The 22,505-nt window shown below is 43.6% G+C and overlaps 2 protein-coding genes across 9 annotated transcripts; one reads left to right on the plus strand and one right to left on the minus strand.

The window, feature by feature from the left end:
* The first annotated feature begins 489 nt into the window (after nucleotides 1-489).
* Nucleotides 490-14,503, plus strand: si:dkey-262k9.2 (uncharacterized). 7 transcript variants are annotated; one of them, XM_062398649.1, is made up of 10 exons: nucleotides 522-643; nucleotides 3,425-3,483; nucleotides 7,223-7,283; nucleotides 7,608-7,643; nucleotides 8,542-8,574; nucleotides 9,811-9,873; nucleotides 10,464-10,526; nucleotides 10,654-10,722; nucleotides 10,927-10,969; nucleotides 12,216-14,503. In XM_062398649.1, the coding sequence occupies exons 3-10, from the start codon at nucleotides 7,232-7,234 to the stop codon at nucleotides 12,259-12,261; spliced, it is 405 nt and encodes a 134-aa protein (XP_062254633.1). In that variant the 5' UTR covers nucleotides 522-643; nucleotides 3,425-3,483; nucleotides 7,223-7,231; the 3' UTR covers nucleotides 12,262-14,503. The 7 variants fall into 7 exon arrangements, with proteins under 7 accessions (XP_062254634.1, XP_062254633.1, XP_062254636.1 ...); XM_062398652.1 differs by having other exon boundaries at nucleotides 3,428-3,483; XM_062398651.1 differs by lacking the exon at nucleotides 522-643 and adding an exon at nucleotides 1,191-1,515.
* Nucleotides 14,348-22,245, minus strand: fxyd5 (FXYD domain containing ion transport regulator 5). 2 transcript variants are annotated; one of them, XM_062398643.1, is made up of 10 exons: nucleotides 22,085-22,245; nucleotides 20,749-20,794; nucleotides 17,927-18,013; nucleotides 17,674-17,793; nucleotides 17,529-17,579; nucleotides 16,851-16,955; nucleotides 16,429-16,458; nucleotides 15,749-15,823; nucleotides 15,598-15,643; nucleotides 14,348-15,243 (listed from the first exon to the last, which is right to left on the minus strand). In XM_062398643.1, the coding sequence occupies exons 1-10, from the start codon at nucleotides 22,136-22,138 to the stop codon at nucleotides 15,219-15,221; spliced, it is 639 nt and encodes a 212-aa protein (XP_062254627.1). In that variant the 5' UTR covers nucleotides 22,139-22,245; the 3' UTR covers nucleotides 14,348-15,218. The 2 variants fall into 2 exon arrangements, with proteins under 2 accessions (XP_062254627.1, XP_062254629.1); XM_062398645.1 differs by lacking the exon at nucleotides 22,085-22,245 and adding an exon at nucleotides 21,970-22,031.
* Nucleotides 22,246-22,505: the final 260 nt, after the last annotated feature.

Genomic DNA, 22,505 nt, shown 5'->3' on the forward strand with positions numbered 1-22,505 from the left:
CCCCACAGACGATGGCAGGTGAATTGTGTTCGACTGGCTGGCAGAGAGGATGATGCGCTGCGTGAGGGTGGTCTCCAGAACCTTCACGATGACGATGCTCCAAACACCAGTGGCTGTGACCGTCACTTGATGGGTAACATTTGCTGCTGGTTCGTCATAAGGGGGAAAACATCATCAGAAACATTCTACCAGGACTGGCCCCCCATAGGCCTGCAGACGAGAGCCACTTTACCGAGTCAAATTCCCTGTTTGTGAAAACTTACTTGCCCAATAAACCTGATTCTGATTCTGACAAATAAAATCTTTAATTCAATATAAACATTGTGTTTCTGCAGGAAAAAGTGCATATGAAGTAGACAAATTATTGTATGACAGTTAACACACTAAATAACACATGCTCAGTGCACAATGAGGAAGTGTCCCAGTAGTAAGCACAGTTACACTACTTGTGTAACACAGATAAGACGGTGGTGTCAGATTTCAACCAGCTCGGCAGCCAATGGAGGACAGTTCCTGGTTCCTGACTGAGTACACCTGTGTTAACGTGCACACTCACTCAGGCAGTTTCCATGATAACAAGGATCTTGGTGTTGGAGCCGTGACAGACCAGCGGAGACAATCGTAAACAACAGCCCAGTTAAATGTAAGTTTATCTTTCAGCCTATGTATAACACATGCATAGGAGTTAACTGCATAGGAGTTTTGCTTACTTTCTGTCAGGTTGATCTTTAACACAAGTTTCCATTGTCGTCATTGTAAACAGTAGTAAAAGTTACAATTTAAATATATTTATACACAAGAGGATTGTGTACTTTAAGTCACAGGAAATGTGTTTGGTGTAGTGCTTCACTTCTTCAGGTACAGTTGTGTATACATTAGAATATCAAATTTAAATTTAAATTTAAAAAGGCAACAGAGTTTTTTCCCCCAAGAAGACAACTACAGTCAATTATTCCCTTTAACAGCTCGCAGATTATCTTTTGTCGTGTCCACGGGCTGAGACGTAGCCGCACCCGGCTCATCACTCAGAACCAGGCAAATACATGTGCTGGGGGGGGGAACAGCAGAAGTGTTGAGACTTGAGATGCAAGTGAGGAGGCGAGTGAACTGAGAGAGAGCAGGTCTGAAGGAGTGCGTGTGTGTGTGTGTGTGTGTCCGTGCGTGAGGGAAACCAGTCCGCCTGCGACCTTAGTGTGCATGCAAATGTCGCCTGATCCGGTTTAACTGCGACCCGACGCCTGCAGACAGCGGCTCGTGAACCGCGACACTCACCGAGCCCCAGGAGCCACGAGCGGAGCAGCAGCAGCAACACGCGCCGCATATCGGCACCGGAAGAGACAGGTCACATGAGAGAAGAGAGAAGAGAGAGAGAAAACCTGCGTTAACTCCCCTCTGCAGCTGGTAGATCATTCTTACACAGGGGAGAGAGACAATATCGCTATGTATTGATACGAGTAACGCAACGCAGTCACAGTAACGCGGTGGTGACAGCGGGCCAATCAGCGCGAGTACTTGGTAAGTTTGCCGGTGACGTCAGTGTGTGGACAGCAGGTGCCAGGTGATCTGCATTGGCGTTGATTGGCCGCCGCGATGCGTTCGCGAGCTCCTCGGACGTTCCTTTCGCGCGTTTGGCTTGTGACGTCATTGTTGGCGTGTTCATGTAGACATAAACAAAACAAAACAAACATGGATGACATAAACAAAACAAAACAAACATGGATGTTCTAAAAAAAAACAAAAAGGTCGTATTTAGGCTCAGAGGCGTTTAAGCGACACCTTGTGACCTCTTTCCAATATTTTCACAGTAACTGAGAGCAAAGGTGAACGATCAGGAGGTCTGCACTATGAAGCCAGGGTTAGGGAAGTTATTGAGATCACTTCAAGTTTAACTCTTCAGCAGCTGGTTGAGTTTTACCCGGGGGTAAATCCCCATGGTAACTTCGGAGCACGTTAAGATCGAGATAAGAATAAGAACTTGTCACGACCCAACTACTGACCATTCAGATCAGTGGAAGTCAATCTACAGGATCCCAACAGGGACAAAAGAGTCAAGGCCACAGTCAAATAAGAAATAATTAACGTTTTTGGCCCAGTGGCCAGGAGAGCACAACAAACTGCACATGAAGAAAACATACAAATAGAAAAACATTTGTAAATTGCTAAAAACAGCTTCATCATGTTCGATGTGTAATGCGCTGCAAAAAGTTACAACACACGGGAAATACAGAAAGCCGCAGCAAATGGCGTAAACGGCAATGTTTCCAGGGGACCCAAAATAGTGATGAGCCCGGCTGTAGTTCACTGCTTTGTGAAGTGATTGAAGTCTGCTACTCACCAGCGGGGATGGGACTTCACAAAGCATCGAACTACAACCAGGTTCAATCACTTTATTGGGTTACCTGGAATTTTTATGTTTTCATTTTGTTTTCGCTATTTGTATCGCATTTCTGATTTGTATTTGTGACATCTTCTTTTTTTCCAATTTTTTCATTTGCAATGCGTTGAGCTCTCTCAGCCACCGTAGTAGTTAGGGTCAGGAAGATTTAAACAACACCTCATAACAAAGAGCAAAGGAGCATGATAAGGAGGCCGCCACTACCATAACTTCAAGTTTAACTCTTCAAGTTTCAGTACGTAGCTGGTTCAGAAAGCTTGGAACCAGTAAACAATGGAACTGAACTACATACCTATCAGATCTGTGGAAAACAAGCGTCATCGATCTACATGATCCAGACGTGGGCAAAAGAGTAGTAACCTAAAGTTTAACTGTTGAGTTATCAGTCTGAAGCTGGTTCACCATGTTTACTTTGGAGCAGGTTAAGTCCAAGGTTAGAATCCGTCAGTCAGTTCAGTGGAAGTTATCGATCTACAGGATCCTTACAGGGACAAAAGAGTTTAGGTCAAAGTAAAATAAGAAGTAATGAACTTCAGCAGATATCTTCATCGACGACTGGAACTGTTTTGCTGTTCGAGACTTTTCATGTGTCAGCTCTGGACTTTTTGCAAGTGACAAAAGTGTGAGGAGGTTCACATTAAAAATAACAATTAAGAGCCGATGTTAGTTATTTATTATTGTTTTTGTTTTGTTTTTTAATGTGTCCAATTATTCTAAAAAACATGAACACAAATATAACTAGCCTACAATTTACCTTAGAGGGGAATTAATCACAAGTTATTATTCAACTTTAACCTAAATGAACACAACTTCCCATACAGGCTATTTAGCTCTTATGTTGTTGTGCAGCATCAGTATTTTAACCTTATTGTTTGCAGGAAATCAGAGCAGAGTTCAGAGAAAACACAGGGAGGTATTTCCCGCTGACAGGCGAGCGCTGAGGGGCAGTTCAGCTCTGTATGAGGTGGCTGTGAATCCCCTCTTACTGTAGGTGAGAGTAAAGTTGAGCAGAATTTTTGTCGCACACAGCAGAAGCAGCTCTTCCTGAGAACGAGGCGCCTCATCTCCTCCACTGACCTTCATCTCGGGTGAGTCAGTGCGTCAAGTTTCAGTGCAGAGAGGATATTGTATGAGAAAAGACTTTGATCATCTTGAAAGGGGAACATTAGAACTGGCTTTCTCTTGCATAGGTAGGTTATCGATTGTTGTTTTTTAATGCAATGTGATACACAATTACTACCAGTGGCCTTTTTGATGGATAATGAGAAACAGTCTATATCCTGTACAGTGCTGCTTTTTTATTCTATTTCCTCCCATTTCCTCAATTTTTTCTGTCTCACCAACTTCACCCAACTCTATGGGAGTAACTTTTCAGAGTGTGGGAAGATATTTCAGCTCTAAACAGTCGCAGCTCTGTTTGTTTCACTGTGAGTCAGTGTGACACCTCTTTTACATCCATTCAAATCTGCACACTTCCTCCTGCAGATGAGGTTGCAGTACAGAAATGAATAGAACTTACCCGCCTATAGGCACACACTGCAGCACCCCTCATTCCACTTCCTGTTCATGTGGCTTTATTTACTAACTAAATGTGAGTCTGCAGTCAAATATCAGCCTCGTTTCTGCTGCTGTTACTTGTGCCAGAGGTGAAGCAGATGGCAGCAGATCCGCGGTGATCTTCTCCGCTGAGTCTTGTGTTGCTTGTTTGTTGAGGGAGAGATGATGCGTTGTCAGACAGCTCAGCGTGTCTGAGACAGCAGCTTTGTCTCCATCTGATAAAGAAGTAAATCTGAGGTGTACGTGCCCAGTGTGCCGCATGTTCCGAATCCGGCTATTTGCTGTGTTTTGGTCAAAACAGAGGCAGTCGTGCAATCATGAGATATGCTCAAGCTTGTATCTATTAACAGAGAGAGAGAGAAAGAGAGAGGGAGTCTTGCACAAATACAGGATACCCAACACGGCTGTCATTGTCACACACACACACATACTCATATCCTCTGAGTTGTTTCACTCTCGGCCTTCTTCTGCTCAACAAGTCATTCACAACCCATTTGCGCTGGAAACAACGACTCAGTTTGCAGACTGGTTGTTTGTCAGCAGCGGATTGCTCACTGGCATGCACGGCACCGACTGAGGTATTGTGAATCTGCTTTTCCCAATCATTTTTTGTTTTTATTTCATCATTGCTTTCCCTGTTACTTTTGTAGCGGTCCATTGGCAGCTCACTTAGATAAACAGCCACTGTAGAGATGGCAGAGTTGAGCAAATGTTTCAATTAAACTATTTTTCTGTCTTCATCGGAGCAGAGTGAGCTTCCACGTTTATAAAAACTGATGAACAACAAATGATCTGAGTGCTTTTCTCTCCCTCCTTGTTGTGCGCTCAGTCGTTTTAGAGCAAGCCCGTTTCAGCGTTGACACATTGGCGCAATAATCAGAGTTTCTCTCTTTGCTATCTGCTCCCTCCTTTCTCTCAATTCCTGTCTGTTTTTATTAACTCCGCGGGCTACAGCAATTCTGATATCTTTGCATGTTCGCGGCGCCTATCGCCGGTGTCAACGTCTTGTCAGCGGTGCACAGGGGTTGAGCAGATGGTCGTTATCTCTGCGAGCAGATAAGAGCGAGGCAGTCTGTGTCTCTGCATGCAGGTCTGTTTATGTACATGCAGCGAACCTCTGTTTGTGTGTGTGTGTGTTTTGTTGATGTAGATTGCATTGGGCGGGTTGGAGGGAGGTGGAAGGTGTTCATCATTCACATTTAAACTTGGTAAACAAGATTTAGGCGTTTTCTGCGGGCCGGCCTGACCAGACAGGAATGAGGTTCAGGTTTAACCCTGTCAGTGGAAAAGTGCACTGGGGGAAACTAAACAAAAACAGGACTCCTCCACCCTCCAGCCACAGCACAGTGTGTGCCTCTCTTGCAGCTCTGTGCTCCCCGGTTGTGTGATTTGTACGTTTCTAAATTTACTGGCTATGATCTTTTACATCTCCAGCCAGAAGGCAACTGGTACGTCGGGCTCTGGCGTTAATTCAATTGGTATTCAAATGTACAAGAATATATTACCCAATCTGAAAAAAACTAATACAGGCGTCAGGAGCCATTTTAATGTGGAAGCAGTGGGCTGGGTTGATAAATATTTCCAAATTGGATCAGCTTATTATTTCACCCAAAGTGACTCTGAAAAGCAAATTGGATACAGAGGGGGATTTTATTTGCGGCTTCTTAGGTTATTTGTGTTGGGAGATTTAGTGCAGCTATTCAGGAGGCCAGAACAGCCCACACTGCTCTCCCTCCTCAATCAGCCTCACTCGTGTGATTAACATCTTATTTTTTTCCAATATAGCCAACCAAAATAGTTGTCGATGCTGTTGTGCTAATTTAGCATGAAGATAATCTTGTTGTGGACTGAGCCGCACTCGTTTCCTGAGCAGGGTGGACATTTGTCTCGCATGATACACGTCAGCGCCAACAACCGGGACAGCATTACCGATTAGATTGCGGTTTATGGACAGATTCCTGATGCTGTCGTCTTTTCATAAAACTGCCAAAAACCTTATCATGAAAATAAATTGATGTTGAGTAGTGTCTCCGTTCCTAATGTCAATGCCACTTCTTTTTTCATTTCCCAAATATGGTCATTGTGAGTTTAATCCGCTTCCTTAAATTGTAGGAAACTGTGACGGTAACTGCAGGGGGGGGGGGGGGGGGTGTTTAGAGGTTTGCTGCTGAGGCCTGTTTGAGAACCAAGCGCATTAACCGCGTGGGTCACTCCAGTTCTTTTCCCAGTCATTAACTATGGAGGAAACAAGGACACAATGAGCATGGCGAACAATGAAGAGGCGCCTACAGTACAACGTTTGGCACAAAGGTCAATGGGAGAGTTCCCTCTGTGTGCACTATCAAACGTTGCTTGAATAACTATTGGTTCCTGAGCCCATGCCAGCCCCAGTGGCTAAATCTGACCAATGAGGCATCATCCGGGACTTGGACCAGAAGAGAGGTCATTCCCATGTTTTCCCCATTTTAAAAATATCAGCATTCATATTGTGTTGGAAACAGCTGGGGCTTTGTTTGGCAGCTCATGAACATCTGCGTTTCACATCGACAGCGTGGTCACTGAGAGCGGAGGTAGAGTTTGTCTTGGGCCGTGTGCCATAAGGAAGCCAGGACTGTTTTCCTTAAGAACAACGACACACACAAACTGGAGTCTGAGCCAAGATATCTTAAATGAGATATAGCTGCCAGATGCGTGTATGTGTGTGTAAGTTAAATTCAAGCTTTTTCCTGTACCAATTAGTTTGACAACAATATTGTTCACCAGGACACAATATTTAAATAAAAAACATAAACTTGATTCCTTTTTTTTTAAACTGTGGAAATTATTGGATATGTTTTTTTTGTTTACGAAACACCTGACCCGGCACCTGAGCTGTGGAGTGAGAGGAAAATGTTGACTAGACACTCGTGGCCAGCCGACGGTGACAGAGTTCTCAACACTTTTTTCTGCTGAGCACTATAGGAAAACAAGGCTGTCATTCACCCCCCCTGCCAACTCCCACCACAGATTGCAATCTAGATTTGCATGCACATGACAAACCAGTTAAAACGGTTGAGGGACTGGTTTGCTCAGAAAGTTCTTGGTTTTTCCAACGACTTGCATATGTGATTCTGAAACTCAAGACAGGTCCCAATAATAGACAGCGTTTCTGCTTTCCATCACACCCCCATCTTTAAACCAAAACACCAGGATTTCACACACATCAATGGCTCTGAATATATTAATAGCAGGTATTTTTAACTTGGCTTCTCTCCCCCCTTCTCTGCACAGCATTTGAAGATGATGCGATTGCTGTTCCTGTGTCTGCTGCTGCTGCTGCCAGCCGCTTCTGGTATGTTCTCATCTCGGTGACGCTTTCAGGTGATAAATATCTAATCAGGGTCTGCTGGCATGTTTTTCTCACCGTCTGTGCTGCGTGCAACAGGATTAGTGTGTGCCACGTAAAAAAGAAGGGGTGCTACAGTGAAAGAAAACAAAGTGTAGGCACACCTAAGAATAAAATTAAAGACAAACGCACTGTGGAATTAGTAAACAATATTCCCATTGCTTTACTTGGTTATTGTAACACATACAAGAGAAATATAAAATTAAAGGATGCCATGTTACTTACTGTAACCCAAATACTTTTTATAATGAATATTATTCTTTTTTGCAGCGGCTTCAGAAGATACAGAGGGATCGGCTGATGACGGTACGTGATATATCTTATTTATGAAACAGGAAAAAACTGAAATACTTTAAGAAGCTTTTCACTCAGCTTGGCACAGGTCACATGGTGCCACCCGCAACCATCAACAAGGGAATGTAACTTGTAAAGATATTTGACAGAAACATTTGAATTCACTCATTATCTACACACCAGCCAAGAAAAATATTTAGCACATTTGTTTTGAAAGAAATTATGTACTTATGTAATTTTCCTTCTCAGGTCCTTTTGCTTGTCTCAACACGTTTCTTGTACTAACAACGTCAGTTTTGATATTTTGCGTTCGGGTGAGCTAAGTGGGTCCTTCAGGCCACGTGTTAGGTGTGAGTACCACATGTCAAGGGTCACACCAGACATGTTTGTGGAAATGACCTTGAGGATTTCATGTCAAACACAAAACACTTGATGTACCTATATAACTCAGCCGGCCGGGGGGGAAGACCTGATGCTCAGCTTTAGCAGCTGCACTATTTTATTTGATAAACTTGTAGCTCTCCCACTTCTTATTTTATAGTTTCCCTTCCTCTTTCTGAGTTTTGCTGTCTACTTACAGTTTTGGTCTCTATATATACTCTGGCTGTAATTTCTTGTTTTCAGTTTTGTTGTTTCCTACACTTTAGATTTCTTGTGCATGGTTTCCTGTGTGCAATATTGATTCTTGTTTATAGTTCATCTTTTGCTCGCAGACCTCTTGGCCCTAAACTGACTTCATAAAACCCTCAATCAATACTGTTGCTAAAAGATTAAATGTGGTGTCTATATGCTGACTCTTATCCAGGAGAAGTCTTGCACTATTAGGATCTGCCAAAAAATGCTCAACAACCAAGGAGTCTGCATTTTTGTTCCATAGACAGCTAATTTGTTTTTCTGTCTTATTTTTCAGAAATAGACGACGAAGATTTAATTGAGAAAAAGGGTGAGTTCTTAAGAATAGATCAGAGGGCAGTATGATTTTCTATATTCCTCTGCGTCACACCCACAAACACAATAACGGCCGCTATCCAGAGGAGAGTATGTGAACTGTTCTGGCCTCTGTCATGTTGTCAGTAAGTCAGCATTATGTATAGGGTGTTTCAGAGATGTGTGAAGGGCTGTGGCCCCCGCCTCCCAACCATTAAACGCTGAACAGAATCAATTAGCTCCCTGGAGGAGCCCCACGGATTCTGCCGAAAGGCCGATGAACACGTCGACATCTCCACCATCCTGCCGGTCAGCTAATCAACATTGGCATTCTCATTCTCTCTCCACGCCTCCGTCTGTCACTCCTCATCTTCCCTTTGATTGACATTTGATAGAATCACAGATCTGTTTGGAACAAGGCTGCAGCTTCAGCTCGGAAGCCTCAAGCCTCTGAAGGCGCAGACACATTAATTCAAATCAATATACGTTAACATTGAGTTAATTCCACGTGTTTGTCATTTTTCCTCAAGGAAATATTTAATGAGTCAACCAACTCTCCAGTCAAGATGATTACCTGCAGGACAACATTTTGCTCTTGCTGAGAGTCAGATAAGAAAATGAACACCACTCTTGTGTCTGAGTGGTAAATATGAAGCTACAGCCGGAAGTCAGTTCGCTTAGCTCAGAACAAAGAGTGGAAAAGGGGTCACAGCTGAACTGGCTCTGACAAAAAGTTACAAAATTCACCTACCAGCTCTTCTAAAGCTCACTAATTATAATATTATATCTAATCCAGACAAACACACGTATTGTGGTTTGTGTTCCCAACCTTGGTTTTTGAAAAGATTTGCCAAACAAGTGTGGACATTTGATATCACTGCAGGATGCCTATCAACATCTGGCAAACTGACGGCCAATGAAAATGATCAGCGGACTACATTTTTAGGATTATTGAATATTGCACATTGTCTCATTTCAAATAGAAAGAGAGAAAAAGTAATTGGGCTGCTGGCTGTGGCTACATATTCATTTTACAAACACTAGACTCAGCTCACTCTCAGCGAGAAAGCTGATCACCATGTTTCCCAAACTGTAGAACGAGAATGACTTCAAACCTCAATCATAGCTGGTACTGTTGTAGTAGAAGTACTACTTCAAGTGTAATTTAGGTGGTCGAAATATATAGTGAAAAAAAAAAATGCACAACTGAAATCGGCCTGACTCTGTGTTCTCTCTGTTGCATGGTTTCCAGTTGTTGTCATTCCAAACTCTGGTGGTTCTCCAGATAAAACCACAGGTGAAGAAGACAAATCAGGTTAGACATATATTTGTATTATAAATGCCAATATTCAGCAGAAGTAAAGGAAATACATATCAATAAATATGAAGGTGCGTCACACCCACAAACAAATATGAAGCTACAGCCGGAAGTCAGTTCGCTTAGCTCAGAACAAAGAGTGGAAAAGGGGTCACAGCTGAACTGGCTCTGTCAAAAAGTTACAAAATTCACCTACCAGCACTTCTAAAGCTCACTAATTATAATATTATATCTTGTTTATTTAATCCAGACAAACACACGTATTGTGGTTTGTGTTCCCAACCTTGTTTTTTTAAAAGATTAGCCAAACAAGTGTGGACATTTGATATCACTGCAGGATGCCTATCAACATCTGGCAAACTGACGGCCAATGAAAATGATCAGCGGACTACATTTTGAGGATTATTGACCACCATATTTTCCAAACTGTAGAACGAGAATGACTTCAAACCTCAATCATGGCTGGTACTGTTGTAGTAGTAGTACTACTTTAAGTGTAATTTAGGTGGTCGAAATATATAGTGGAAAAAAGAAATGCACATCTGAAATTGGCCTGACTCTGTGTTCTCTCTTTCCATGGATTCCAGGTGTTGTCATCCCAAACTCCGGTGGTTCTCCAGATAAAACCACGGGTGAAGAAGACAAATCAGGTTAGACATATATTTGTATTATAAATGCCAATATTCAGCAGAAGTAAAGGAAATACATATCAATAAATATGAAGGATTCATCTCGTAGTGGTAACACCTAATACTCCATGTGTGTTTCATCCTACAGATCAGCTCACCATGATTATCATCATCGTAGCTGTGTGTGTGTTGACTCTCTCAGTTGCAACAATAATCAGTAAGTACTCTGTGTTTACCAGGGAAATGTGAAATAATGGTTGTATCGTTGACACAGTTGACAAATGCTCCGCTGTAGAGACGTCCATGGCTCGGCCTGAATCACCCTTTGTGCCTTGTTAACCTAACTAATACCTAAACAAATAGGAACCTTTCTCCTGCGTATCCGTGACCTTTCTCCTCTCTTTTCCCCCCCCTCCTGCAGCTGTAATATTTGTGAGGCGCCGCATGCCCAGTCGGCAGCAAGGGTAAGGTCAAACTTCATGGCTTACAAAGTTGATATTTGATTATACATTTTCTTCTGTTTGTAGTTCATTTTTAAGTGGATTTGAAATATGTCATCTAATTATTATATTTATTTCATTTATTTCGCCAACTTTTGGCCTTACGGATTTTCTTTCTCTGTACGGCTAATGCTCATACGTTATCTGTAAGACATGCGTGCTCCATTAGACGCTAAGTCAGCCTGCAGGTGACAGAACCAGTCTGATGGGTAACAGCCTTTCTGCTGCCTTTGCAAATTCGTTTAACTTCATCCAGCTTGTCAACATCAAAATCTGGCAAAAAAAGAAACACTTGAAAACACACCCAGCATCCACCCATCTGAGCCCGTCCAGACTTGCATTGCAATTAGTATCACCGCCTGAGGCTTCACACCACCACCACCACCACTGAACATTCCCTTCCTCCAGCCCTTTCCATCTAAGACATCAAACAAGAGCCGTAAGACAGGAAAGCTCTGTATGACCGAACTGGGACAAGACCGAACCTGCTCCAACGCTTACCTCATGGACTTCAGCGAAGCCTGAGGAGATGACTCCACTCAGGAATATAACAACCCTGTACACATGATCCTGGCGTCATGACAACAATCTGCCACCAGCGATCAGACAGCAGAACAGCCTAAACCAGTTATACGGAGAGACGCTCTCTCTCTGACGCTGTTGTCATTTAACCACAGTTAGCTGAGGTCTGCACAGCAATCAGGACGTTTTGTTCTGGCATGCAGTCCCACGTGACCTGCAGGTTGGGTCAGAGAGGTCACACATGCAGTTCAAGTTAGTTCCCGGAGAGGGGGTGGGGGGGGACCGGCCTTGTGGAGCAGACACCCAAGTCAATCTGCACGGGTTAAATTCCTCCACGGGATTACTGGCTGCCTCCCAGGGCTGCCGTCAGCCCTGGCAGTGTCTGGTGCTGAGTGAAAAGAGGCTTAATCACACAGCAACCTCTGGCTTGTTGGATCAACAGAGCCTCTCCAGGTTTATAAGTCCCACCTGGGGATGAGGTGTATTTTGAGGTGATGCAGTCTCTGTGCACCTGTCAGGAGCCCTGCAGCACGAGGCGGACGTCTACTTCCTTAATTCTGACGCACGGCGTGGGGGGGGGGGGGGGGGGGGAATTGCTCCTCGTGTCTTTCGTCTCTGTGCTAACGAACTGAGAACGGGCCTAAGAATATCTCTAAATGATGGCCTGCTTGTGTTTCTGCCCCTTCAGGATCTACTCCGTGCCCGCAGAGCAGGACCACAAAGGGCCCGTCTAGTTCCTGGCGGAGCAGCAGTTACATAGCACACGGGGAGGAGAGGAGCTGTGCTACGTCATCTCCCGCTCTCTGACTCAGGACGTCTCTGCACATCAGCCTGCTTCTCACCTTTCAGCTCATTGCTCACTCCTGCACAACCTCCTATCAATGCATATGCATATGCAATGTTATGTTTTCTCTACTGTTGTATACTTTTGTCTACATGTGTCCCCGCCATTTTGTTCTCCACATACACGCGGTTTAGCCCGGGACATTTGGAACACATTCAAACCTTCTAATTGGATTCTATTTGTGGAATCCAAATCAAAGCCAGTGGAAATGGCTTAAAACCTCTTTTGTTAAAAGGGATGAATTCGCACAGCCAGAGCCCCCCCCCCCCCCCCTTCTTTCTTTTTTTTTTTTTACCACCTGATACAAGAAATTACTCCCGCCAGCTCTGCAGTGAAAATATATTTGCATTTGATTTGGTATATGTGAAACAGACCTGACGTGTGAAATGGTGGTTGAGTGAGACAAACCATGCTAATCCACACTAAGCCAGCCCAGTGCTCACTTCACTCCCCTGTTCACCTGTCTGACATCTTCTGTTCCCGGCCCATTAGGAATAACAAGAGGCAGTGCACTGGCAAGATAAAAACCTGTTCCCCGTCTTCTCAGCCTCTGTAGGAAAAAAAGAAACCAGTGGAAATAGCCAGTGCGAACGCCTTGTTGCAAGGCTGCAAATTAATGGGCTGCTGTGAATGAATTGTTTTCCTTTGGTTTCGAAAGTCTTTCACTTCAGTCTCGCAGATTATCAATGGCTCTGAATGTTGCAGAGGGTTAGATGGATGCCTCGCACACTGGGAGAGAGAAGCTGGGTGTGAGGGAGGGAACAAATCTTGCAGATCAAATAAAAGTGTTGGGGGTGATGGGTAAATACCAACAATGCCTTTGTTTCAATCACTCAGACCACATGATGGCTTCTCCGGTTTCATTGAAATGAAAATCCATCACGGACTTTTAGAAAAGCTGTCTCTCTCTCTCTGTAAGAACCCAAAGCGCTGGTTTGCTCTAGTGCGGGGGGGGGGGGGCGACACACCCCTGCTCGACACGTCAGTTTTTCATTTGTGGCTTCATGAGGAGTCAGCAACACTGGGCAGGGCAACGCTGGCTCCACTCCAGGCAGACGTGAGGCCAAAAACTATTATGTTACGTCTTCATCAGGGTTTGCAGTGACTGCAGGTCTGAACCGTCCCAGTTTATTTGGGCACAGACGAGCAGGTGGGCCGATCCTGTTGACGCTTTTGTTTTACTGTATTTTTTTCGAGCCCCGTGTGATGTTACACTGTGTTTCTTCTCAAAGTCGTAGAGTCGGCCACTAAGCCTTACAATCGGTGCCAGCATTTCAGGGGCAGGATAATTGGACAATACAAAACATTTCAGTTTTCTATGTCTGTATAGTCTATATAATCAGATTTACTTATTTCTTACTTTGGTTTTAGTCATATTTCGTGTCAGACCAACCCGACCCAGTGCAACATTTGACTGCAGCAGGGAGTTGTTTGTGAAGCGCAAACAATAGTGGGAATTCTTTTTTCTACAGTATTTTGTCCAAAGTCTGCTCTGCACCTCTCTGCTGTGACACTACTCGCTGTAAATGTCCTGTATCATATGTAACTACTGAGCTTTGTTTCTATCTCAGCGTGACGTTAGTGGAAAGGGTCATGTTTTTATTTTTTAATATCTTTTTCTGTCAATATGATTATATGCAGCGATTCTATCTTTTAATCTAATATATTGAATTATCAGATTTACTGATCTATGCATTTGTCCAATCTATATTTGGCAAAATAAATGTTTTTTTTTTAATGTTGAGTTTAAGGGGCATGGTCTTCACTGTTGGTTAATAAGTGGTGTGTATGAAAGTTGTTGTTGGGACTCAGTTATTTGCCTTTTATGTAAAGTAAAAATGTGGTTGTTTATATGCACCATGGTGTAGGAAGGCAGATGAACCCACTTATTTTTGCCAAGGACACTCAAAGTAGATTTTCCTCATATAAAAGTTGACAGTATGTAACACATGACCCAGAAAACGATTGCAGCAGGAGACTTTATATCCATGAATTTATTCCATTTGCACAATTGAATTATATCTTTGGTTTTGTTCCGTCAGCAATTAAAAACATCGATTACAAGATTATTATGTAGCCACGCTGACTTGCATTGTGTTTATTTTTACCATTAAAGCTGTTATTAAAACGTGTGTTCGGCTTCTCCCAGTTTGTTGTCTCCACTGTTGCGACGCCATATGGATGCAGAGATAATGCGCCCGTGGATCTTGTTTAATCTACGGCTTAATTCACTTACAAGCATAGAGCCACTAAGAGGATTTGACACCGCTTACCAAACATCAGGTATTTTTCCCCCGTTCAGATTTGATATTGCAGGGTACGCAGGGAGCAGAAGTGACCCGGCTTCCCTTCACTTTAGATCCTGAACAGAGCGTGTCAGTGTTGTGCAAGAATGTCAAATAAGGGAACGCCACAGGGTTATTCTTCGTAACCTTTAATAACAATCCTGCCTGTGAGACGCCGGTGCTGATGGCTGTGTTATCTGCTACAAGATGCAAAGGTCATTAGACACAGGGCCGCTCCATGGCTGAAGGTGTGATTCAAATAATGATTCATCTTTTCATTATTTGTCAGGATAAATAATCACTTTACCTGTTCTTTTTTTTTTTTTTTTTAGGAAAGTAAAGAAATGAGTGACACAGATAAAGCATGTTATGGTTCCACCTTTTCTCGTATATGCGTGATTCATGTGTGTGACATTGTGACACACTCGGCCCACATGCACACACATGTCGCTGGGTATTGGTGTTGGCGGAGTGTTTTTCTACTGATGGAAGGACTGGTTTCTGTGTCACTGTGTGCATGCTCTCTTTCTCCCTCCCTCTCTCTCTCTCTCTCTCTCTTTCTTCATCGTTGGTCCACTCGATATGACCTGGAAAGTAAATACACAAATCAAACACCGCGCCTCAGCTATGAAAACAAGCGAGGTGCTGTGCAGTTGTTGCAGCTGCTCCGTTACGCTTTTTGCTCGACAAATAGCTCAATCATAATCTTTCTGATCTATTAATCATCACAGTGGTTGTAGTCAGCATTCTGTGGAGCTACTATGGCCTGCGTCTGATGTGACTGATTGTTTGCCATACATCATCCAGTAGCCTGTGATATAAATTACTTCACACGCTCAGCTGCAGCATGATATAAGCACCGTGCACAATGGACTGCATATTATCCGCTTTTTGTGTTTCAGCATTTAACATCATTCAGGATTAGGACAGTGCATATTTACTTTGAGGACCTGTTGCGACACTTGGGCAACCGACACACTTTGCCACCTGCAGTTCGGGAGAAGAAAAGGAGTGAGAAGGGCGGTTGGACATGATTACACTTGATTACGAGGGATTACCAAACACAATGGTGGTTCTCAGTGTCATACTTACAGGTAATGACCATTATGCCCATGATGAAGAGCACTGCTGCGATGGCCAGACCAGCGTGGCGCAGGGACTCGTAATCTGGAGCATGTGAAATACACATCAGACACGCAACTGGACGCAACGACTAACAACACCTTTTTCTCTTGTAACTATGAGTCCCTTAAACATATCAGATTCTCTTCATCAAGATACATCATGAAAAGTGTTCAGGAAAAAAATAAAAAGTTCTTCCTTTGGGCAAGCCCCACCTTTACGTAAACAAAGTATGTTTTGTGTAATCCTGCAAGCTAACAAAGAAACTAACAAGGCCCGGAAGTCCCCTTGTGAAAGCCCATTTAAATTCACTAGATCCAGGGTTTTGTTTGCACAATAAATATCAGATCCCTAAACATGCCCATTTTAATCAAGATACATAAATTATTCTTTAAAAAATAGTGGAAAAAGTTGAATAAAATCTCCTATTGTTAAAGAAAATAAAAAAAAATCTTCCTTGACCCATTCCGCATTCTCCCATCAAGTTTCATGGTAATCCGTCAATAAGTTTGTGTGTAATCATGCAAACCAACAAACAAACAAGGCCTAAGTGCATTATTAAAGTGGTAATCCAGCTCGCTAACAAACAACTAGATGAGAACATAACCTCCTTGGCAGAAGGAGCAGCACAGTCAAGTCAAGCTTCTTACCATAGCTGAACGCCTCGTCCCACTTCGGATCTATAGGAAGTCAAAGTAGAAAGAAACGCAGTGAATTAGGTTTCGTCTGCAGAACACAGGAAGCGTCTGAAAGGAAATAAAACCGGGGCGAGGATCACCAGGGAACGACAGGCTCATCCACCGGCCCCTGTGACACGCTGCTGCTGCTGCTGCTGCTGCTGCTGCTGTATCAAAACCCATATCTACAGTATACGGCACAGCGTGAGGACTCAAACGTCTCATCCCACCGTGCATAGAGTACAATCAAGCATTAATCTGCTGGCAAGAGAGGAAGTGAGGTGCTTTGGAAGACGGGGAATAGTGACACTGTCAGTCGGCCCCGAGATAACAATAAAACGGCTGCGCCTGTGGCATTTAAGTTAACTCTACGGAGCAGGGACGTTTTTACTTACTCCAGACTAAAGCTTGACGGGCGTCCTTTGTGGTGGTTTTCTCAGTGGTGGTTTTCTCAGTGGTGGTTTTCCCAGTTATGGATCGGGAGGATGTCGTTGTGGATGCTGAATGGAAACAGACATTGAACACATTCGTTTCCTCGGCTCCTTTGCTCCGTTCATCAAATATTTCATAAATGTAATATTCATAATGCACAGTTCCACTTTTTCAAAAGCATCATTTCATTATATTGGAACACATTTTCTCGGGGACATTTTGACTTCTTATCTTTCTAGTCCACGCATAATGACTTCCAGTTAAACTGCAGGTGCGTTCCTATGTTTGACTCCATTTTTAATTGAATCTCTTAATATTTTGGCGTGAGGACTCTCAATGAAGATTCAGGCTGCGACTCTTTTTAAAGCACATCAGTGTCTCTCTCCGTCTCGCTCGCCCTGTTTCCTCGGGTGCAGAAACACTCCTCCCTGTATCTCAACAAGGACAGGGAGTTTCACATTTTCTAATTAGCTCATAATGAGTTTTAAAGCTCTCAGCATGCTTGACGGGAGGCTGTGCTAAACCGGTGTGAGGGGATGTTTTAGTTGACTGGAGTGTTCTCAGTCTGACATGTACCAGTCAAACTCAATGGCTCCACCAGCTGGTGTTTAAAGAAGTGAGGGAGAGGCTCGGGCTGTTACCTTGAGTGGATGTGAGCTCTGGTTGTGGTTTTGGGGTTTTCTCTGTGGCCGCTGAAAAAGACAGAAGCAGAAACAGAAAGTAAACACAAAGTAACTTTACCGATGGTATGAATATGTGTACTGTGCTCACGGCACATGAGTCCACCTGACAAGGTCCTGGAGACGTTCGCTGGGCTGCTGCTGCTCACGGGTCGTTTTGTGGCTCCTTCAGTTTTCGGAGGAGAGTCGACGACATCTCTGGTGACTCTGCTCAGGTCTAAACTTCCTGTCACACAGAGGAAACAGCTGAATGTATGAACCTGTCAGAAAGAAAGAAAGAAAGAAAGACAGACAGACAGACAGACGGACAGACAACGGACGGACGGACGGACGGATAGATAGATAGAAAGGGAGAGTACCAATTGTTTCCACTGTTTGCATGTTTTCCATGACGCTGCTCACAGGCTCCATCTGATCTGCAGTCGATGGAGTCTGGGCCCTCGACACTGCGTGGGAAAAAAAAATGACACATTAGAATCACGAAGAACAGGAGTTGAGATGAAGCCTCACCACGAGTCCTCCGGACTCTTCACCTCCCAGGAGGAACAATGCACGGCCTTGTTTACTAACCCAGTGACTTTCTCACACAATGCTGTGATGGATTCCAGAGCAGAGACTGCGTCTGACCATGCAGGGGAGAGAGAGAGAGAGAGAGAGAGAGAGAGAGAGAGAGAGAGAGAGAGAGAGAAGAGAGAGAGAGAGAGAGAGAGAGAGAGAGAGAGAGAGAGAGAGAGAGAGAGAGAAGAGAGAGAGAGAGAGAGAGAGAGAGAGAGAGAGAGAGAGAGAGAGAGAGAGAGAGAGAGAGAGAGAGGCCTGCAGATGCATGGAGAGCAGGTCACAGTCGTAGTCGTGTGAGCGGCAAAGTCACAAAGAAGTGGCTCTTAGGAAAACCTCTGGCTACAACAGAGCTGGTTTGTTGTGTGAGGCGACGGCACAGTGAGGCCGTTGTGTGTCTACTCACTCAGCACCTTCCAATTAATGCTGCAGCTTTATAAAACCTCCACTTTCTCAGGCTGATGCTCTGATTCCAACTACTTTAATGAACAAACAATAGTGTAACGTACAGCAATTACATTGTTCCATATGTATGCCATACCTATTACCTCCTACTTAATCTATCATATTCTAAATACTATCAGTCTGTATATGCAAAAATAAGTATATATTCATTTCAATATCTTCTCATACATCTTTACATATAATATGTACATTTTCTCTACATTTCTTATTTAATTTAGATTGTATTGCCTAATTTGTATTCTTTCATGTTCTATTGTCTCTAGTAAATAGTGAATTTCCCATGTGTAGGTTTGTATGAAACCTGTTATTAAACTAATGTTTAAAGTCATTGCTTTAAAAGGTTTATTCCCATGTATATAAGACAAAATTGGACTTCCGTCACAGATATATATCTACATAGAAAGATATATATATATATATATATATATACATATACAACTTTAGTGTGTGTGTGTGTGTGTGTGACAGAGAGTGAAGGAACCAAATGTCCCACAATGTAATGAATATTCAGTATATTACTGAATTTTCTGCAGTTAAATATTTGTGACAAATCTCTCTAAAATTCTTTAAAGGGGAACTTCCACCTATTTTTCATATGAAGATCAATTTAGTCATAGCGAAAAGTTCTACCCATCCTGTGGAGAAGTAGTTTAATGTTTTCTGTGACTCTGGGGGAGGAAAAAAGAACCCTTTTAATGTCAAAGGGACATTTTACCAGGCTGTTATTGGGTCTAACTCAGGTTTTACTGGGCACTGAACATTGAGATCTCCCTGCCTCGGCAGTATCAGTTTCAAAATGACATTTGATCTTTAACGAGTCCCTTAACTTTATGCTGATGATGAACTCAATAGTTTGCTTCCATTTCCAGATGCTAGTTTCAAAGTTGCAGCTTAAAGTGACAGATTGTAACTTTAAAAATAAAGAAATAACAATATGTTGAACTTGGACTATGGGTGGAGAAGGTCTCTGGTTCGACTCCACGGAGAAACAACAAAAAGACGAACCTGGATTGATCTGTCCAAAAATCCAAGAGAATTCTCCCTACCCTGTCTAGTGCCCCTGAGCAAGGCACCTTACTCCCCCAACATCTGCTCCCCTGGCGCCGTACATGGTCGCTCACTGCTCTGTGTGCACCAGATGGGTCAAATGCAGAGGATAAATGTACCTACCATTGCATGAGTGTGTTGTGCATGTCTGTGCATGTGTGTGGTATAAATAAACGTGTCTATCTTAATCTTAATGAACATCCCTTTGTCATGTCAGCTAATCAACATTACTGACCTTCTCTATTTGTGCTGCTCACAAAGAAAAGGTGATATTCTGCCCTCTGGCCTCAGGGGGTCACAGAAAAGACAAAGAGTAGATATCTTTAATCTTCATTATACCTTTTTTTTATTTCTGATTTGTGCTCCCGGGTGAAGGTTGTGTTTTTCAAATTCTTATTGATAAACAGCAAATCATTTGATAAATCTGAAGTGGACCAATTATGTGTTTGACCTCGTTAGACTGTGTTTACTCAACCTTCAAGCACTACATCAATATCTATTGGATTTTTCTTGAATTGCTACTGATAAAGAATGTGATAATTATTGATATTGTTTTATTTCCCAGCCCTAATTTCTACTTTAACTACGATTGGTTTAATTACTCCACAGTGTTACGATCTAGTGCACAGCCTATTTCTGTATTGAAGCTCATAACATATGTTTAGGTCACAGATGTAAAGCGTCTCTGAAAGAAAGTCTTTTATTCTAAAACATTCTCCTCTTTTTTTAAACGGTTTATCTTCAGAATCCTCAAAGCCTCCTCCAACCATGTGGATTCAAACCAAACGTGTCTGTCCACTGCACGATAACAACGATTTCCAGTTCTCATCCCAAGTAGCAACCCAGTTTCCTACAGGTAACTGGCGGGCTGCCATCTTTGTCTTGATTTGAAATAAGAGGTGAAAAATGTGTTTCATTGTTCAGCTGAGTGAATATTTTTTTCATCCAGATGGCTGAAAGAGTCTTTGTGGTGATTCGGAGGACCACGCCAAGTGTTTTCCAACATGACTGTGTGTTTTAGAGGAGATTGTGGCTGCTCCTCTGACCCAACCTGCACTGGTATTGTGATTTGTGGACCAGTGGGCCGGTCATTAGTGTCACTTTGTGAACTCACCTTTAAACACGACAAACAGGACGACAGTCAAGGAAACCAAATGAATCTGGAAGAAGGAAAAAAAGAGGAAGAGGAGGTGAAATGCCGTTGTGGAAAGAGGAAGGCCATATCTATGTCTCTGACTGCAGTTTCAACACAACCTGTGGCTTTGAGACTGAAATAAAATAAAGAAAGGCCATCTAAATGCTGCAGAGGATGGAGCAGAAAACAAATGTCCGCTTGTTTGTACACAGTCTCTTTAGCCATGTTATAATTGAACATCCAGGGATCTGGCACTGGCACATTACAGAACCAGCAAGACTCTGGAACATTTTGTTCACTGCAAATGGAGCCGACAGGAAGACGCCCTCATTGAGGTTAGCGCCACGTGGCCACTTCTCCTTCCTCCTCGAGCACGCGGGCACCCACACACACGCAGCCTGGCAGAAAACTCATTCTCACTTTGAAGGTCAAACCATAGAACTTAAACATATCGAGACTGTAGTTTTTTTTTTTTTATTTGTCAAAAAAAATGAGTGATTGAAGATGCACACTGCGAGCGGCATCCTCCCACACGATCCTGCTGCGAGCTTTGTGGCACTATTGATCACACTTCATCCCTTCTTTTTTTAAGCCGCCGCTGTCACCAATTAAAAAACAGCATTGGAGGATGTGTCACAACAATTATTTGTAACATAATAGAAATCCTGCGCCGGTGAGCAGCATCCCCTCCCCCCCAAAAAACTGTGGAAAAACAAACTTCTTCCTCCCCCTCACAACACACTGACCCCAGCTTGAAACCAAACACTATACGGAAAAAAAGAAATATGAAGAATAACCTGCACGATATTGTGTATATTTTCTTTTGCATTGCAAATGACAACAACTGCCAGGCAAGGTACAGCAAAGGCAGGTGGGGTAACAGATGGAGGTCTGGGCTGGTGGCTTGTTTAAATCCACCCCCGGCACAAAATGAATCGATCTTTGACCTATCCTGGTGGCAGCTCGTCCTCCGGGCTCGCAGCGGGCTGACAGGTGAGTGTCTGTGGCCGTCATGAGCTGTGACAGCTCAGATTAGCCGGGTCTTGCCAATCTACATTTAACTCCAGAGCATATGTCAAGACGAGGCCCCTTTCCCCTGGGCTGTACAGGCGTCTCTCCCGCTCTCTCCCTTCCCCTGGCCTGACCCCCCCCCTCTGCCTGTCCGTCGCATCCAGCTCGCTCACTCACTCACTCACTCACTCTCTCTGTCTGTCTGTTCATCCGTTTGTCTTGTCATCCTCCATCAATCTCCTCCTCTCAGTCACCAAAACACCCCCCGGCCCTCTGGTATTTAGTCCAGGCTGCTACGCTTTACCTTAGTCTCCATCCTGTGAGGTGCTGCCGCCCAGAGATGCATCCGCAGCCTCATGGTCCACAATGCCTCCCCTCTGAGTGTGTGTGTGAGTGACTTCTGACGGGGGGGTGAACTGCTCTCCAACCACACCCATGAGAGAAGTCATCATCACGACTTCCTCGTCCAATTGTCTGAAACTCTTGTTTCACTCTTTCGCTCACCCACTCTTCCTCATACCATGCCTTCCTCCTCCTCCTCTTTCTGTTGTACACTCTCACTCTCTCTGTGATGATCTGTGATGTGCACGTGTGTGTCTGTGTGTGTGATAGAGCTGTCTCCCAGCACGATGGCTTCTCTTCCTTCCCTCTTTATTTCTGTGTTTATTACACCACACTCTCTGTGGTTTGGTGCCCGCGTGTTTGCCTGTCTGTCATCCTGTCTG

This window comes from Platichthys flesus, chromosome 11 (assembly GCF_949316205.1).
Source record: "Platichthys flesus chromosome 11, fPlaFle2.1, whole genome shotgun sequence".
Lineage (NCBI taxonomy): Eukaryota > Metazoa > Chordata > Actinopteri > Pleuronectiformes > Pleuronectidae > Platichthys > Platichthys flesus.

Bases quoted from the DNA above. Each gene is read 5' to 3' on its own strand.
- si:dkey-262k9.2 (XM_062398650.1), top strand. From the start codon at position 7,232: ATGATGCGATTGCTGTTCCTGTGTCTGCTGCTGCTGCTGCCAGCCGCT. The intron at 8,575-9,810 runs GTGAGTTCTTAA...CATGGTTTCCAG, and splicing joins AGATTTAATTGAGAAAAAGG to TTGTTGTCATTCCAAACTCT. The intron at 10,970-12,215 runs GTAAGGTCAAAC...CTGCCCCTTCAG, and splicing joins ATGCCCAGTCGGCAGCAAGG to GATCTACTCCGTGCCCGCAG.
- fxyd5 (XM_062398643.1), bottom strand. From the start codon at position 22,138: ATGAGGCTGCGGATGCATCTCTGGGCGGCAGCACCTCACAGGATGGAG. The intron at 20,795-22,084 runs GTAAAGCGTAGC...TCCTTCTTCCAG, and splicing joins CTCACAGGATGGAGACTAAG to ATTCATTTGGTTTCCTTGAC. The intron at 16,956-17,528 runs GTAACAGCCCGA...GTTTCCATTCAG, and splicing joins AGAGCTCACATCCACTCAAG to CATCCACAACGACATCCTCC.